Source organism: Syngnathus typhle, linkage group LG5 (genome assembly GCF_033458585.1).
Source record: "Syngnathus typhle isolate RoL2023-S1 ecotype Sweden linkage group LG5, RoL_Styp_1.0, whole genome shotgun sequence".
Taxonomy (NCBI): domain Eukaryota; kingdom Metazoa; phylum Chordata; class Actinopteri; order Syngnathiformes; family Syngnathidae; genus Syngnathus; species Syngnathus typhle.
This window is the reverse complement of record NC_083742.1, coordinates 19,677,464-19,696,203: the sequence shown is the minus strand read 5'-3', so window position 1 is coordinate 19,696,203 and position 18,740 is coordinate 19,677,464. Positions and strand designations below refer to the sequence as shown.

The window sequence follows — 18,740 nt, the reverse complement described above, 5'->3', positions numbered from 1 at the left end:
GGACCCTAATGACTAAATAACGACCGTTCATCCCAAGCCCACAAAAGGTCCTTTTGTATTTGTTCCAGCAGGTGGCAGTGTGGCATTGGTTTAAACAAGCCCCGCCCCTTCACCAAAGAGCTCCACTACGGCCTGTTGAGACGTTCAAAACGCTTTGGAGAGAAGGACGAAGCTGTTTAAAAAAAAAAGATGCCATTGAACATTATAACTTCGCGACTTCCACAAAAACTACAATCTAAATGCTTGACTATTATCTAAAATTGCGTCACTATCTTAAGTGCATAGTATACTTCATTATTACGTGGTTAGTCATGCTGCCGACTGTCCCTCAACGCATCATCACTTCCTGTCCCAAGCCGCGCCTGGCGCTCTCCTTTCGGCGTCTGAGGGGGTTGACCGTCGGAGGCGGGTTCGTGGGGGACGACTGCCCATCATCAGCCATAAAAAAAAAAAAAAAAATCCACCATGTGTAGAAAAGGTGAATATAAAAGCCACGCTGACAGCCAACAGCGAGGGTGAAGCTATTTAGTCCGTCTCAAAGTTGCCTTTCGGAGCGAATGGACGAGAGCGGCAGCGGGAGAAGGACAGCCCGACCACCACCGAAGGTAACTCACAAAGGCGCCTGGAGAGGCTCCACATTGTGTCCGCTTGTGTCGCGGCGGGGTCGGACGAAGCAGACACTTCCCCGGTTTACGAGAAAACTTCCCAGCGATTCCCCGGTGTTGTCTGTGCATGTCAGATTCTTGGAGCCGACTGTCATCAAATGCCGCTAAGCTAGCAAACATTCTGTTATTTCCTTCTTTTGTGTTGACATAGTAGTGAGTCAGTGTCATTTGGAATTGCCATCAAAAGAGATCGTAAATGATGACTTGTACTGCTGCTTAATCGTCAGTGATGAGTGTAATTTGCCAAGAATGAGGAGAGAGAGCACTGGACGGTACTGTCATCATTTCATTGGTATTGCAGATTCTTTTAGTTTCTTGTCCATTTGCAGCTTTGCACAAGAAAACACACAAGCTCAGCCGCATGGAATGTGGAGTGGCAAAGTAGCAAAATTACTTTTTGTTGGGGGGGAACTGAGGAATGTGTGAGGGTCTGTCTCACACATCTGTTTGATATTCAGTAGCAGGAAATCCATGAAGTCTTGTGTGTGCACTCTGCAGCCTTTTTGCACAGTAGTGACATGTCCACGGCGATGAAATGAAATTTTGGAGCAGCTGACCTGTTTTCACAGGTAGAAATGCATATGAATAAATCCCGTTTAGTTTTTTATTAGTGGTTCTCAAACATTTGTCACCAAATTACACACACCCAAAAAAATCATGCAGCTCTCCAATGTTAAAATACAGTAATATAACGTTTAAAATTTGGGAGTTAATGTCACTATAGCGGTTTTTGTTTCGGCAGTGTCATTTTCTCCGCTTCTGTTTTTGTGTGCAGGTGTATGACTTGCTCATTCTATGCCTGCATCTACATGCTGACGTGTGTGTGTGTGTGTGTGTGCAGCCTGAGCCCACTTTGTGCTACTTTTTCCTCTTTTGTGTTATATAAGCAGAGCTGGAAGTTGCCCGACTATAATTGGTGCCATCTGCTTCAACATACTTTCAGGAATGTTGTCATCGGCCAGTATTTTTACAAGCACCTTTTGGACTTTGGACACACACCAGCCAATGGATGATGTTTTGCATTTCAATTTCTTGGAATTACATTTCCTGCAACCGAGTCCTATAGTTGATCTATTTGATGTAACATAGTGTTTAGACAATTTATTACAGTAGCCGCCCGACCCGTGGGCCAGCTGATTTAAAAACCAAACAGCTTTTTCTTTCTTTCTTTCCTCCTGTGGTTTATGTATTCGTTTATGAGCGTGTTGAGTGTCTTTTCCTCACTTCTTTTTCACTCGCCTACTTTGATATATGACGTTATTCAGGGGACCTCAATTTACAGGTGGCGGCCGGTTCGCAATAAAATGGGCAAATGATTAATTACATGGCTCTAAAAATTCAATCAAGTAAAGTCAAAGTGAAATCTCTGTCTTGAAGTTTGGCTGGAATCGTTTTTCCATACAAACAAATGGAACTGCAGGCTCACGCATCAATCGGAAATGAAAAATGAGGACCCGCTGTATTATTTTCTCGATTCACTGTTTTACCCTGGACTCATAAAATTTCTGTTGGATGGGTTCGTTCAGTGCGCACACAAAAATGTGACTCAAATTAAGTCTGCACGCAACGCTATTGCAAAAACGTTCCATGCTGTTCTTTTTTTTTTTTCTTCGCCACACTTTTCCAAATCTTTTCCAAAGCGACTCAGTGACTCATTTGCTCAAAGTGTTGAATGTCTATTGTTTGTCTAAACCTCCATCTCCGTCTTTTGGTTTCCTTTCAGATAGCAGCAGGCGTCAGCAGACGTAACGACCATGCCAAGTGATGGTCCGAGCCGCTTCCCGGTCTTTGCGGCCCCCCCCAAAGGCAACCACCAGCGCTCCCCGGGCTACGTCCCCGGGCGGGTGGCTCCGGTCCGTTCGCCCCCGCCGGCCAAAGCCCCGCCGCCGCCACCCGTCAAAACTCACGGCCCGCCTCCGAATCAACAAGCCACCTTCGGCTTGTCGGAGGAGAACCAGAGCCGGCGGGAGTGTGCTCAGAGCCTCCGGCTGAGAAAAAACACGCTCATCTGCTTCGGGGTGTCCGCGGGGGCTTTCTTCTTCAGCCTCATCCTTATCCTAAGTCTCACGAGCGGTGATATTTTAGATGGTGAGTCTCAAATATTTCACATCAACCTGAAAAAGGCAAAAATAATCGATTGGGTGTTACTGTAAGCCGTATTATAAATACGTCATCGATTCCTTCATAAGATAATGAGCGGCCGTATCCTTTTTCAGCCAACTGTCCTGATCACAACCCGTCCCTGAGTGACTGGAACCCAGGCCACCAGCCGGGCAAAGCCATTATCGTGACGAGGGGGGATTTATTTCGATTGGAGGCTTCTGCTACTTTCCGTTCACTCACCATCCGATCGGGAGGTAAGAAGCCCGAGACGGAGGAGCGGCAAACACAGATGCTTTCCATTACGACCGACGATGACTTATTGGGCAATCGCTTAGGTAGCTGGGCTCGACTGATTGGTTAACTGTCTTCTCCTAGGTCGGGTCGTGTTTGCCGATCACAAAGACGGCTCGAAAAACATCACCTTGAGAACGGGACATATCCTGATTGAAAAAGGCGGAGCCTTTTACATCGGCGCACCCAAATGTCGCTACCGTTCCCGCGCCGTCATCGCCCTGACGGGTCGCTCGGACGACAAGGACGTCCCCGAAGTAGCCGGTCTCGGCCGCAAGTTCATCGGCGTCATGAGCGGCGGAACGCTCGAGCTCCACGGCCAAGAGCGGGTGGCCTGGTCTCTGTTGACCAAAACCGTGCCTGCCTCCGGCCTGACCACAGGGGGCGACACTTTCCAGCGCAATTTCAGCAGAGGCATCAACCTGCGCGTGGTGGACCAGGACACGGCCGACATCCTGCTCAGGGAACGTTACGACACCCACGAATCCAAAAACGACAGTCGCCGGCTCACCCAGCTGCTCCGGTCCCTGCCGGCGGGTCGCATCGTCACTCTCGCCGTCGGCGACTCGGCCGTCAAGAGTCTTCTGGATGAAACCAAGGTGGCCATCGAAGAGACGCTCGGCAGCAGATACGTCTATGATCTCAAGTACAGGTGAGGAGGCGTGTGGCCTGAACCCACTTTGGGTTCAGGACCAAAGATTCTTTTCAGATGGTGCGTCAGAAAAAAAATCCGACCTTGAGCTTCGGTCGCTCTGGAAAATTGCTTTGCTGACGTGCTTTTGTTTGAAACCTTTTGACACTTCTTTACGTAGACAACCAACAACAATTCTTTGTTCTTTCCTAATGCTCTTTTCCCATTTGGGATTCTACCTTGAACCATTCCATGCTATTTCTCTTCCTGTTTTCTCTCAATTTCTGCCCAGAGAGGAAGCACGCGCCGGATAACCAGGCTATGGCCGTAAAGTTTCCAGAATTTGGGAAAAAAAATAGGACTTCAGGAAATGGAGTGTCTATCACTCCTTTTTTTTTTTTGAAGGACAAAAATGTTTATAGTTGTTTATAGTCCACAAACACATGTTTCTTCCACTAGGCTTAAATCTGGTATTATTTGGAGTCGGACACGGCTCGGTCCTCACTTGGCAGTGACAGGTTGAGCGCGAAGACAGATTCTCCAGTTTCACCTCAGGGTACCGAGCCAACACAGAGGTCTTTGCAGAAATCGACCTAAATCCACAACACAGCGCTTCAAATGATAGAGGCCGTGTGTGTGCGTGCATGCGCACAACTGCTACGTGCGCACATTTTATTAATTGAAGGGATTTCATCTTAATCCGTACCTCCATCTGAAATATATTAGTGTGCAGTTCAGTCTGAGAAATCTTTCAGGCATTAAATCGACATGAGTGAGTTGGACTATGACCACTTGAACAAATAGTGGGGGCAAGCGGACGCTAACGCAATAAACTTGTGCAATATTGTCGTGAAATTTTGCATCCATTTCAACGGCAGAATAATTTCACTCTGTTTCATATTCCAAAACAGGGCGAGTATAAACACAAATATTATTTTTGGTACCGAATATGAGCTCTAAGTTGTTTTGGGAAATGAAAGTAGACCATCCTTCTTTGTATTTAATGTTTTTGTCTCCCAGGAGAGCACTTTGACACTTTCGCACACCCAGCAATAACGAGCTTGTTTAAAGGCTGCGAAGAGCAGCCGCCGGCCGAGGCGGAAAGGAAAAGTGCGCTGCTTCCCGCTTGCGCTTTTATCGGTACTCGCATAGGGCGCGAGGTGAAAGGTTCTTTCCCCCCCCGGGAAGATCTCCACTCGACAGAACGGTCCCCAGATGGATCCGGTTTGTGCGCGAACCGCTTTCATCCTCCAGAAGTGATTATTATTTCACAGGGTTGGTTCCCTTTTTTGTATTTTCCAATAGAAAACTTTGATGGAATTAAAAATTGGCCCGTGACTAGTTCAGGGATAGTCCTCAAATGGATGATTGAGGAACTATGACATGCAAAGTTTGAACATGTGCTTGGAATGGGGACAAAAATAAAATATTTGTGACGGGATCACACCCCCTCGCATCCACACCCTTTGGGCGCCACCATTTGTATGATTTCATCTTGGTCGATTTCAAACAATCATTTTCCATTTCTTTTCTCCTCTCCCCTGATCTCTGCAGGCAAGCGTGGGCTTTGGTGTCCGTAGTGGGCGGCGGTAACACGTCGTGCTCGGAAGACGTTAGGGAACACGAAAACCACGACACTGGAGGGAGAGCTGTGGCGAGGCGGAACTACACCACCGTCAACGGCGTGCGCTTCTCTGTCTCGGCCTACAGCGAGTGGAAAAATGGTGAGGAATCCATCCCAATTATGTCAAGGCCATTTTGCCAATTTATCATATACAGGTTTTGAAAACAACCTTGAATAAATGGAAAACGACAAAGTCAACCCTATTATGAACTTGGTGATGGATTTTTCGTCAGCATTGTGTAAACAAGTACAAAGGTCGAAAACGAGGTGTGTCAGATGACCGACTTAAATAACACTCGGTCTTTGTGACCATATCATCATGATAAATACGAGCCTTTCAAATCAGTGACCTTTGAGCTGTGTATTTAGCGCGACCGTATGTAACCGCCTGCTTTCCTTTTTTTTTTATTGTGATGTGTTGCAGAAAAATATCACATTCAAATGTTCCTTTTCTAGGTTTCCCAATCTCAGGCTTTCAGGTGGATGCGGTGGACCAGGTGGTGCTGAATCTCCAGGACGAGGTCCAGCCGACCTGGCAACCCGGCAATCAAATTGTTATCGCCAGTACTGATTACTCCATGCATCAAGCGGAAGAGTTTACCCTCCTGCCCTGCCCTCATTGCACCAGCAGGCAAGTCCGAATACAAGGTGAGACAAAAAAGTTTTATTCTTTTTTGCACAAGACACAAAAGCTCTTCTTTTGTCTTTTTTTTTTCTTTTTTCACCACATCCAAATATTCCGACCCAAACATTCCTCCATTGTCAGCAAAGAGCAACTCCCTTCCTGCAGAAAAGGATGTGATAACTTTCGAGTCACGATTCCAACCAAGCAGCTACTCTGCGTTATGCTTGCCAGCAGCACCCCGTGGACACAAGCACATTGGGAGCTGATTTATATTTTCACAAGCCTCTCAGCAGTTTTCTCTTCCAACTGTTTATTATTTTAACAGGGGTCGTCGCCGTGAGGTGCGGCTGCGGCTAAGCACATTTTTGCGGTGGCCAGTAAACATTTGAATGGAACTGTTTGGAATACGATCTGTTATGTGATACGGGCCGTTCCCGCGAATGTGTTTTTTTTTACAATGTATTAACTGTGTTGCTATTACACTGCTAATTTTGCAATTGTGTGTGCGTGCAGGCAAGCCTCTTTACAACCACGTCGGGGAAATCACGGATGGAGTCGACATGCGTGCTGAGGTGGCGCTGCTCTCCAGGAACATCCTCATCTACGGAGAAATGGAAAACTCCTGCTACGGAAATAATTTGTGTCACTTCTACAGCCACGACACTTATGGAGGCCACATCAAGGTGAGCATTTTTTTCCTTTTTGTACGTATCCTCCATCTGGAAATATCCACACGGAAGCTGCTCATCTTAACGTTCCCAGTGGTACTCTAAATATTTGTAAAACTTGTAAAAAAAATACTAAAAAGGCTTCAAATCATAACTCCACTTCCTACAAACAGCGCGAATATTTAAAATGCAAAAATAAGAACATCTGGATATCAACTTCGACTGCACACAATTCAATTGAATTCCCAATTGACTGTGACAAAAATGTTGCCAAACACAAACCGCATTCACCAATGTGTCATTGTCCATGTGTGCGTCAGCAAAACTGAGAGCACGAGCTGTCGGCGAGTTTCAGTTGACTTACCAGAGCATGTGGATTACGCCGTCCCAGTACATGCACACACACAGTCCAAAGACCTCCTAGAGTGTTTTTTTTTTTCTCCTTTATTATTACAAATGCGTGGTTTTTGCTTTCTATAATAATAATAATCAGCCTTCAATGTGGTCTACATTTGTAACACACAATCATCTCATTGCCCCCTCCATGATGCCAGATCTTTGGAAACTTCTCCTCGGTGCATCTGTCTTACGTGGAACTGAAGAACATGGGCCAGCAGAGAGAGAGAAGTCGCTACCCGGTCCACTTTCACATGTGTGGCGACGTAGACCGGAAGGGAGGCTATTGGGAGCCCACCTATGTGGACGGTCTCTCCATCCACCACTCCTTCTCGCGTTGCGTCACCATCCACGCCACCAACGGCTTGCTGGTCAGTACTTTGACGTCAATGGGCTCATCATTTCATTTGGCTTTTGTTAAGCGTCGAGGACATGGAAAGTACAGAAGGTGTTTGCTCCTCCAATACGAACCGGTTCCCATGTCCGAGTCATCCGCCGAGCTTTCCTGTCAGCATTCCGCCGCTAGCGATTGGCAGGCAAATTCCCCTCAGCGCTAATCACAAAACGCTTTGTGGTAACTCCACCGTCATCTGTGACGCTTTCCCAGCTCGTTGTTTGCGCAAGAGAGGAAGCCAGAAACAATTAGCCATGCACTAAAACACCTCTCCATGAACCTCCAACGAGACAATTGGGGACGATGACTTCCTGAGAAGACGGCAACCCGAGGCTGTGCCTTTTTCATCTGTCGCACGGCTTCGGTTTAACAACCCAAAATGGGGATATGATGAAATGTGTTGTGCGTCCTGACCAGGTGAAGAACACAGTGGGCTACGACACCCTGGGCCACTGCTTCTTCCTGGAGGACGGCATCGAGCAGCGCAACACTTTCTTCCACAACTTAGGCCTGCTGACCCGACCCGGTACTCAGCTGCCCACCGACCGCAACGAGAGCCTCTGCCTCAGTATTAAGGACAAAGTCTACCAAGGCTACACTCCCTCCCCCAGCACCGAGTGCAAGTAAGCTGTGGGAATTTCAAGATGGCGCGCTCGCACTTTGATCGACAACGGAAGATCCAAATTCCTCGCTTTTATCTGCGCAAAAACATCCACTCGTCCAGACCGGATGTTTTTCTGTCACAGTCCGAGAAGTGCCACTGTGAGAGAACCTCCGACGTCTGGTTCCAGCGGTGCGCACGTGTGTGTTTTGGCCGGGCTGTTCCTGTCCGAGGTTTATGTTGGAGAGCGAGATTATCGGGGAATGTTTGCGAAAGATCACCGATTTCATAGTCTGCTCGTTTCCCATGTGACTGGCTTTTAATAAGCTTTGATTGTTTTCCAGGGCGGTTTCCACCTTCTGGATCGCTAACCCCAACAACAATCTTATCAGCAATGCTGCTGCTGGTTCTCAGGTAATTACATCAAGATCGCTACATAAAAGAAAAGATCCCTGTGGTGAATCATTTTCCGCGTGTAACAAATTGATCCGTCAATAAAAAAGGACTTAAGTGTCTTTTTTTTTTTTTCCCCCCGGATTTGCTGTGATTACACGGTTGTGGGCTTTAATCAAATAAAACAGAAGGGGGTCTACATGTCATGTTCTCCCAGGTGGAGGATATTTTCATCTAGGACGCTCTACCCGGTGATCCTTCAGGATGGAAAGCAGCTACGATTGTAATGTATGTGGTTATCTTTTTTGTTCCAGGATGCTGGCATCTGGTTTGTGTTCCACACTTCCTCCACAGGAGACTCTCACGGCTTGGTACCGGAGACAAAAGCAGAACTCACCCCTCTGGGGATTTTCTACAACAACCGCGTTCACTCCAATTTTAAGGTAGCGCAAGGAAAATAATTGGAAAATTAATAAGTGGGTCAATGTCGCCTTTGGTATGCTCATTAAGAGCATATACCGTAATTTTCGGACTATAAGTCGCGGTTTTTTTCATAGTTTGGGTGGGGGTGGGGGGGCGACTTATACTCAGGAGCGACTTATATACATATATATGGTTTTTTTTTCACTTTTTTGGGCATTTTATGGCTGGTGCGACTTATACTCCGGTGCGACTTATAGTCCGAAAATTACGGTAGGTCTTAAAATACGCAAGTTTTTTTAAAAAAAAATATGGATTTACATCATTTTGGCAGGTTGCTCTTCTATTTAATGTGTGCGTATTACCTCTGCTTAAATTAGGATTGGAATCTTTAGAATTTGAATTTCTTTTTGTGTTTACAGCAAGCTCACATATTTTGCTGTTGTCATTTACATGAAGTTATTTTAGGATCCAAAAAAGATGTGGCCGATATATCTCACTGAAATGAATACGAAGTTCCATCTCAACATTTTCGGTGTGAAATGGGGAAGGTATTTTATGGTGGTAGAAAACGATGTATTTACGTGAAGCACGCGCCCGGCCCTCTGCTGACTTGCTTGGTTGTTGTACACACACACACACACACACACACGGAAACTGGCTGGAGAACAAGCCTCTCTGTTGTGTGAAGACAGACAGCAGTCGTCAGGTGAACTGTAACTTCTTTGTCCACTCTGAGAGTGAGCGAGAGAGAGAGGGAGCGAGCGAGAGGAAGCAGCCCAACTATACTTCGGCACAAACCGCGGGATTGACACACAGCGTGTTTTCTTCTCGCCAACACACACATTCAGATCCATTTAAACCATACAAAATGAATTATCTTATTAGGTATGTATATATACAAATTCACAAGAGGTCTTGTGTGAGCTCTGGAAGTCAATTGGCTTACTCAAATCGACTACTGGTCAATAATTGCCATTGTCTGGTCACCTTGCAGGCCGGGCTGTTTATTGATAAAGGAGTGAAGACCTCCAATGCGAGTGCTGCCGACCCAAGAGAATATCTGTGTCTGGACAACAGTGCCAGGTGTGTTCTATTATTAAGAAGCTCACTTGTGGAGGGGAAAGGTTTCTTCCCAAATGTACCTTTTTGACCTACCGTAATTTTCGGACTATAAGTCGCGTTTTTTTTCATAGTTTGGGTGGGGAGGCAACTTATACTCAGGAGCGACTTATATACATATATATGGTTTCTTTTTCAATTTTTTGGGCATTTTATGGCTGGTGCGATTTATACTCCGGTGCGACTTATAGTCCGAAAATTACGGTATTTCATTTGGTCTGCATGCCTGGAGTTATTAATAGCTCTCAGCATATTTTCTACGGCCTTACCTGTGAGTATGTGGACGATCATATTACTCCAGTGTTGCGTTTCGGTGGAGGTCCTCACAAGTTTGTGTTGACAGAAATAACAAGTTTTTGCACATACAGTGTCCTCTCTTCCCCAAACGGAAAAATCCTCCGCATCCACCGGGGACTGTTGGCCATGCTGAGTTTGAGCTGAAACGTTCAAATGTGTGCTCTGTATTAACACGACACGCCAAGATATCACAAGGCTCCTTCTTTTCTTGATGGCTGCTGTTATGGCCAAAATAATCACTCATAATCTTATTTGGCAGTCCATTACAAATCTATGAATAACTTCACCACACCGCCCCAAATGAAGAAAAAAAAAAAAAAAAAAACGCCACCCACAGGGCACAGCAGAGAGAAATCCGAGGTCGTCGAAAGCAGATGAATGATGAGACGGAATGTCAGTGGAAAGACGGTAACACGAGTTTGTACTCGGCAGATTCCGACCTCACCGGAATGCCGATCCGAACCAAGCGCGGGTGGCGGCGGTCATCGAAGCGCTGGTCTCCTTCAAGAACAACGACATGGGGGCGTGGATACGAGGCGGCGACATCGTCATCCAGAATTCCAGGTGAGGCGACACTCATGACCCCTGTGGAAATACTCTGACCAATGTTGGAATGCGAAAAATCCAGACGTTGACATCAAGTCATTTGTTTTGTCCAGTTTTGCAGACAATGGAGTGGGATTATCCTTCGCCAGGTGCGTACATCTGGGAGCTCGTATCAGACCTCAACCAGCTGTTTTCTTCATTTCCTCACCACTCATAACATTTGTCTGTTGAGAATCCCAGCTGCAGACAGAGGCCAAACCTTTTCGTTTGTATTTGATATTTGTCGCGCCAGTGACGGCAGCTACCCGAGCGACGAGGGCTCCAGTCAGGAGGTCACGCAGTCTCTCTTTGTGGGAGAAAGTCGAAACCGGGGCACCAACGGAGGACAGAATAAATACTGGGGCTTAGGAGGGACCGATGGGAAGATGAGGACTCTCCCGAGAAACAGGTCAAGTATTTCAAAATGGGTGAATGATATAGAAAAGGACTTTTGCGTGAGCTTGTGAAAGAAGGAAGCGGTGTGCTGATGTGCTTTTTTTCGTTTGCTCGAGTGACATGACTCATGGCTGCATTTTGATGACTTCATCACTTTTCCTTTTTTTTTTCTAGTGTAGAATTTCTAATGAGGTTGATGTCATCGTTTCCTCCATGATCCCCGGAAGGGAAGTTAAGAGGATCCAAATTATAAAGCCATCGCCCATGAAACATTGTATTCAATTAATGGTGACACGACTTTAGTCATATTTTTTTTTTACGGCACATCTATTGAGTGCTGTCATTTTTGGTGGTTAATATGAGCGTCTCTAACGCAGCTAAGTATGATGCTATTGTGACTATAATGAAAAATAAAAATATACTGTCAAATGTCCTTTTTTTTAAATGTTGAGAAAATGGCTTTTGTGCTAAAAAAAAATTGGACTTGTCTTCCTTTTAGAACTTTCCCGATCCGAGGCTTCCAGATCTACGACGGCCCGGTGCGGCTGACCCGCAGCACATTCCGCAATTTCATCCCCACGCCCGAGCGTTACACCACCGCGGTGGGCTTCAGCCTGAAGAACACCTGGCAACTCACCCCACGAAACAACATGTCCCACCTCCGCTTCCACGCCACCGTGAGCCCTCTCTCCTTCCACTTTGACCTTTCCTCACTAAATCCCGCAACCGCCATCCATCCGTATGCCATCCTCAGGTGGGTCTCCGGGCGTTTTTTGGTCGTCCCGGGCAATGGTTTGAGGAGAACGACCTGGATGGAGATAAGAACTCAATCTTCCATGACGTGGACGGCTCAGTGACAGGCTACAAGGACACCTACGTGGGCAGGGCTGACAATTACCTAATCCAACATCCTAGCTGTGTTAGCACACCTCCATGGAATGGGGTGATATGTAGCGGCCGCTACTCTCAGGTACGGCACTCGCACTTTATTTCAAAGGTTACGTGCCTTTTTTTTAATACACGCTCTTCCTCAGGTGTATATCCAGACCCAGGGTGCTCCCAGCCTCGTTCTGTCCATCAACAGAGACGAGTATCCCGCGGCTCCTCTGCTTCTGAGGGGGATTAACAGCCAGGGGGCGCCCTCGCAGCAGTATCAACCCGTTTTGATGATGAGCAAGAGCTACACGTTGCATTGGAACGGACAGGCACCTCGAGAGGTCGTCCTCTCCCTCATCAACTTTGACAAGTGAGACCATAAACGTGTGTCGGAGGTGTCAAAGCGGATGTTCTCTTTGGACCTTATCCCATTGAGTGGATTGTTTTTCTTTCCATTAGAGATGATTGGGTGCTGTTTGGACTGTGCTACCCGCCCGACACCACCTTCCAGATTGTTGCCGACATCAACGACAGACAGAGCAACACTTTTGATGACATCACCGACTACGGGCCCGTCTTCTCGCTGGCTGATTTAGAGTCCAGACCGTTGGAAAGGAAGTACTACTTTGACCAAAATGTCGGGTAAGAGAAGACAATTAGGCTGTGTTTTTGCTGTAATTATGTCCAAACTTTGTGGACTCTACCATTTTGATGCCACCAGCTTGCTGTGGCTGTACCTGCGAGCCCGCCACGGTCGTGACGGTCACAGCTACTGTTCGGTCAAAGGCTGCGAGAGAGTCAAAGTCATGGCCACGACATCTTCGCAACGGACGTGCAACTGCACCAGCAAGGCCTACCCCAAGTATGCCAAAACCCCCTCAGCCGTCCTCCCGATGCCGGCCTTGGACACGCAACCCTGCCTGGACTGTGGAGCCCAACAGGTTTGTTTATGTACATTCAGGTACCAAAGGAGTATATAGAAATATTTTGGGATGGAATTGTTTTATTATTAGGGATTTTCAGTGGACTGTTTTATGATTTGTCTGATGGTGTAATGTGTTAAGGTGAAAACAAATCTGCCATCACTGTCACATGATTTTCATTCATTGTGACTTCCTCAGCGTGTATTTACCAGTGAGCCGTGGACGTCCTACCTCCAGACGCAAGTCAAATCTCTCAGTGTGAGGGAGCAGAAAAGAGGAGACAACATGTCCTTCATTGCTGTGAGCAGATATTTATTATGTGGCACGCATGGCACTGGGGTGGAAATTCTCCATGAGAAGTTATGTTTTTTTCATTCCATCAGGTAAATGACGAGATGATACCCTTCACTCAGCCCGGCTATCTGGTGGTGTCGGTGGACGCCTGCTCTGGAAAAGTCGCCCTGACGGCGACATTTACCAAGATGGACGCCAACATGAAGCAGCACCTAACCACCGGAATACCAAAGAGGCGCGTGTGGAAACCTAACGTTGACTTTAGTCCGCAAGGAATGTTGCTGACTTGTTTGTGGTCCTGACCAACAGGTCTATCGTACTGATGGCAACACGAGGCCAGCCCGAGGGTCTGCCCGATGTGGCTCAATATCTCATCCCCTTGGGTTTGGCCAAGGAGGCCGACTTGCACAATAAAGGTTTGAGGCGGTGACGCTCGTCCGCGGTAGCGTCACAAAAGACTAATCCGTTTCTCTCCGCAGAGAGTGTGGCACTGTGGGCTTTCCAGGGCAGCGCCTCCCCCCCTCCGTGGGTGTGTCTCCAAGCGGGCCAAGGGGACCACGTCCTGGGCTCGCAGGAGCGCTTCTTGCCGCTGGCTCTCCAAGCGTACGGCTGTCCGCCGCCCGCGGCGCAGCAGACGCGGCGGGACCTGGAGCTGCTCAAACAAGCCACGGGACTCCAGTGAACCAATGTGAACTAGACAAACACACAACTGGCTGATGAATGTGAACTGCTGAACTTTAATTTATTAACAATGGCGTAGATGTTGTTAGTGGAATGTTGTGCGGATGTTTGAGTTTGGGCCAATAAGTCAATGCACTTTTATTTAAAAAAACAAAAACAAAAAAAAAAACAGGCCAAAGTCATCTAATGGACCTTTTTGAAATAAGGCTAGAAATAGCAAATGAAAACACAAATCAAGCAACTATATTATTTGATCGTTGAATAAATGAGAACAGGAATCTCATTAGTGGGAAGGGTGCGGTGCATTAGTCGCAAACACGAATTGAAATCGAGTCGGCTGGGTAGCAAAACTGGAACGAGACACACTCTGGATAAATCAATCGAGAAAGCGCCAACGCGTAGTCAATAAACAAAGCCGATGGGTGTGCAAAACAACATGCCGTATTCCCATGCATATTTAAACAAAAGTCATTTGCAGACAGTTTGATGCGCTTTTGCCTCTCCATTTTGTTGTTGAACTGGAAAAGCGCCTGAGGTGATGAGGAGATAAGCACCTTTTGAGTGAATGTCTACAGTATGCGCAGGTGTTTAAAGTGCAGGCCACGAGAGCAACGGATATACACAATAAAATAAGCCTTATTAGATATACCTATGCGGCGGAATGTAACAGAATTCCCTGGGCCATACAGTAGTTTGTTGGATCTATTTTAGCTGCTGTGCTTTTTGTTGAGTGTACCCCTTCGAGAGGCCTTTTGGATGTGAGCAGGGCTCCCCCACTGAGCATTGATGCGTGCCAATGACTGACTGATAAATGTGTGTGTGTGTGTGTGTGTGGATATGTGTGGCCTTGTAACCACTCTACTGTTTGAAAAGGGCAAATTCATGAGAGAGGGTCTTAGAGATTAAAAGAAGAAAAAAAAAAAACTAATTATAGTGAAACATAAGTCATTTTGTACATCTACTGGGCAAACTTTTTTCAGTTTTTGTTTCAACATGGATACCTGGCTTTTTTTTTATGAGGAAGTTACTGAAATAAACATATACTTTGTTGTTAAGTGCTGCTTTGGTGACTAAATCTTTATTTTATCCATTTTAATAAAATAGTGTGTTGCAGTGCAAGATTTTAGTGAAGGAAAACTAACAAAATAAGTCAAACTAAAATTGAAAAAAATATTCTAGTAAAAAAAAAAAAAATCATAATTCCCCAAAACAAAGGTACGGAAGAAAAAAATAAATAAATTGGAGGCGTGGCTAAAATGGCGTCCTATGACTCCCCACTATAAAAACACGTGAGTGCTTCCTATGCATTAACTGATTGGCACAATTGCAAAAAAACATTTCTACTACTGCAGTGTACTTGGCACAATTGCAAAAAAACATTTCTACTACTGCAGTGTACAATTAGCACTCATCCTTAAATGCTCCATGTCATTCTCAGTACATCAGTCTGCAAAGATGAAGCCCGAGAGCTTGCTTGCATGCTCTCTGGAGGCTAACACATGTAAGTTTGGGACACGAATGCACGACACATGGCTTGACTGACGCCATGTTGCTTCATACACAGTCTCTGCTTTAAGTGTTTTATTTTTTTGGGAGGGGATTTAATTCTAATATTATGTGGCTGTTGGTTGTTCCAGAAAATGATGCATTGTTTCCTAAAGCAGACAAAATGATGCGCCCTGTGTTAATCAGCTATTAATTAGACTAAATCTAGCCTCATTACTTTAAGCAGATGAATAATACATTTATTTGGTTTCAAATTTTTTTTTTTTTTTTTAAACGAGGGCGCTACCCAACGTACACAGCGCCCCCTTCCGAAGAGTTAAAAAAAATCTTCTATGTCTTATTAGGCTTATTTCTTTTACAGCTCGCTCACTGACAGTGATAGTAAGCTCTAATTAATATATAGCCTAATTCAATGTATTGAGTGATTTTTTTTAATCGATCTAATTCGTCAGAATTGTTGCATATTCTTTTTTTATGCTCGGCCAAATTTACAAGACATTTATTTTCCCTTTACATGGACTTCCATCTATTGACTGCCATGCCCACGTTAACAGTGAAAGTTAAATGGCAGCTTTTCCCACTTTTGAATTTATTGGATGCTTCTGTTTGTCTTTAACCTTTTGACCACAAGGGGGCACCCTAGCATTTCCAGCACAAGCTTCGAAACGACTGCCTTTCAGCATCACCGTCCATTTCAATCCCTTGAGTGCATTAAATTGTTTTCTTTGACTCAGTGAATTCCATTTAAAACGTGCAAATGGCCTATAAAAAAAAAAAAGAGAAAAGAACTCAAAAGAAAGCACACCCACTGTACGGCTCACACACTGGGGTAGAAAGACTGACACATCATTCAAATTCATATGAAAGAATATTCATATAATGATTCAAGTCACATATATTTTTTTTACAATTATTTACTTTCATGCTTGTGTTGCTATCTTGTTCATGGATGGACTACTACTATGCAAGAAAATGTATGTCTATAACAAGATCAGGCCATATCTCACCCATAATGTCTCAAATATTTATCTACATTCTATCATACTGTCTAACCTATCATACTGTCTTCCCATTTGGTCTCTAACCACAAAAGAAACTCTGGATCCTATAGCCAGACTATACAATAGGGCATACAAAATACATGGCAGACTATCAATCTGGACCCATCACTGCAAGTCACTTGCACGCTCCAATGCACTAACCTTTCAGAATTACACAATTCTCATGGCAATAAAACTCTTCCATCAACTACATATAAATTCTTTCCCACCTATAGTTAATTCACTCATCCCAGGCCGTAATGAAAGACAGGCCCGCATCACCCGCTCAGTTACACAGGACCTCATCCGAATCCCAGCATACCAAAACAATTTTGGTCATAACTCATTTATCCGCACATCTATTTTAATCTGGAATAAGATACCCCTTCAAATCAGATCCGCCACCTCTATTATGCAATTTAAACGGCTATACACATATTTCTTAATAACAAATCAAACTTGCACCCATTAACAATAAGATATATATATATATATATTGTATATATTGTATTGAAATGTATGTAATGTTATAGGAACCTGCTGTAAAACAGTTCTTGAACTGAGTCAGGCCAGTCCATGAAACTTTGATGTTACATGTCGACCTTTCCTTTAAAATAAACAAACAAACAAAACCGTTTGAAGTGTGCAAACACAATTAGAGAAATGCCAAGGCTAAAAATACGACACTGTAAGAGATGTGTGTGTGTGTGTTTGTGCGCACGTGTGTATGTGGGCGGGTTAGTGCGTGTACTAGCTTGAGGTCTACTATACAAAGCGTACATATGTTCACTCCCTCATGTATTTATTTCTTTTCATTCGCTTCTTCCAAACAAGTACCGTAATTTTCGGACTATAAGTCGCGTTTTTTTTCATAGTTTGGGTGGGGGGGGCGACTTATAGTCAGGAGCGACTTATATACATTTTTTTTTCTCACTTTTTTGGGCATTTTATGGCTGGTGCGACTTATACTCCGGTGCGACTTATAGTCCGAAAATGACGGTATGTCCTTCAAGAAAGAATCAGTTGTACAGTAACGAATCATAACGAGATGCATAAACATGATGCAAAGGTTGCTCTGTGTCACTCTTCCCGACTGTCTTATGGTGTTCCACAGGGTTCAATTTCAGGGCCCCTGCTGTGTTGGACTCTGGGATTGAGGTTGGAATTCCGAGTTGCGCTTGGGGTCTTGCAAGGTAAGATAGGTATTATAGAAACTAGCAGTTGTGGGTGGGTGTACCTAATGCTAAGTTCAGTGGCTATTTGATGAGCATCTAATGGAGAAGGGGGTTCTCCTCCTAGATGTTTGAACAGGTACGGTTATCTTCTGCCCCTCTCAAATCACCCCATGATAAGACCGCTTAATGGTTTGAGCGGTTCCACTTGAATCCCGCTGAGACCGCTACTGAATAATTAAATGATTCCAACTACTTGGCAGGGGTCCGTTTCCATGGTGACCCCTCCTCCGTGAGGACTGATGTCAGTCTGCTTATTGCCACCTTGACGTACTGTTAAAGTGGAGTATAAAAAAAAAAAGCAAATCTTTACAAGATTTCAGTTGAGTGCTTTGCTTTTTTTTTGTATTTTAAAATAGTTTTGGAGTTTTCACTGTTAATGCACCTCCAACTCAACCTCATCCACCTGCACAAGACCATGTCTGTGGTCTGCTCTATTATTAGCAACAACATGGCGGACTTTTCCACACCCTGTGGCGCCTTTTGTGATCAGGCCTGAAGAAATGCAATAAAAATAGGATTACAACATAGTTGTTTGTCGTCCAAAGCGCTTACGCTTCAATTTGGTTATTAGCACGTGAGGGAGCCGTGGCGCTTCCCAGCGTGAGATTTATGATTTAGTCGCAGTGTAACCGCATTGCTGTCACAATGTTGTTAGCAAGCTGTTGTTGACGAGAAAATGAGCATTGCGGAGGTGTCCGTTCATTACAGGGGAGGGGGGGGGGGGTCATATCTGTAAAACGTTCCCATTTCGCAGAACAAATTGTACGACGCAAGTCAAACCTAATCTCGGTGTCCTCACTTTAGTGTCGTGTGCTGAAAGGACACGCTCTTCTTTCTGTGCCGCTGAGTTGTTTTTTTTTTCTTCTTCCTTTTACAATTTTTGCGACCATTAAATGCACAGAAAGAAGCGAAGCGAGGAAATGTTCGTGTTGCCCTTCACTGAATTTCTGATGATTGTTTTCCGTCAAAGCTGC

At 45.1% G+C, this 18,740-nt stretch overlaps 1 protein-coding gene across 1 annotated transcript; it reads left to right on the top strand.

The window, feature by feature from the left end:
• Window positions 1-372: 372 nt before the first annotated feature.
• Window positions 373-15,040, top strand: cemip2 (cell migration inducing hyaluronidase 2). Its single transcript, XM_061278312.1, has 24 exons — window positions 373-605; window positions 2,389-2,753; window positions 2,882-3,022; window positions 3,144-3,711; window positions 5,245-5,414; window positions 5,771-5,962; window positions 6,453-6,622; window positions 7,162-7,374; window positions 7,815-8,020; window positions 8,343-8,412; window positions 8,706-8,834; window positions 9,809-9,897; window positions 10,663-10,794; window positions 10,890-10,925; window positions 11,069-11,224; window positions 11,711-11,888; window positions 11,966-12,181; window positions 12,246-12,457; window positions 12,547-12,729; window positions 12,809-13,028; window positions 13,209-13,310; window positions 13,394-13,539; window positions 13,614-13,720; window positions 13,784-15,040. The coding sequence occupies exons 2-24, from the start codon at window positions 2,420-2,422 to the stop codon at window positions 13,984-13,986; spliced, it is 4,173 nt and encodes a 1,390-aa protein (XP_061134296.1). The 5' UTR covers window positions 373-605; window positions 2,389-2,419; the 3' UTR covers window positions 13,987-15,040.
• Window positions 15,041-18,740: the final 3,700 nt, after the last annotated feature.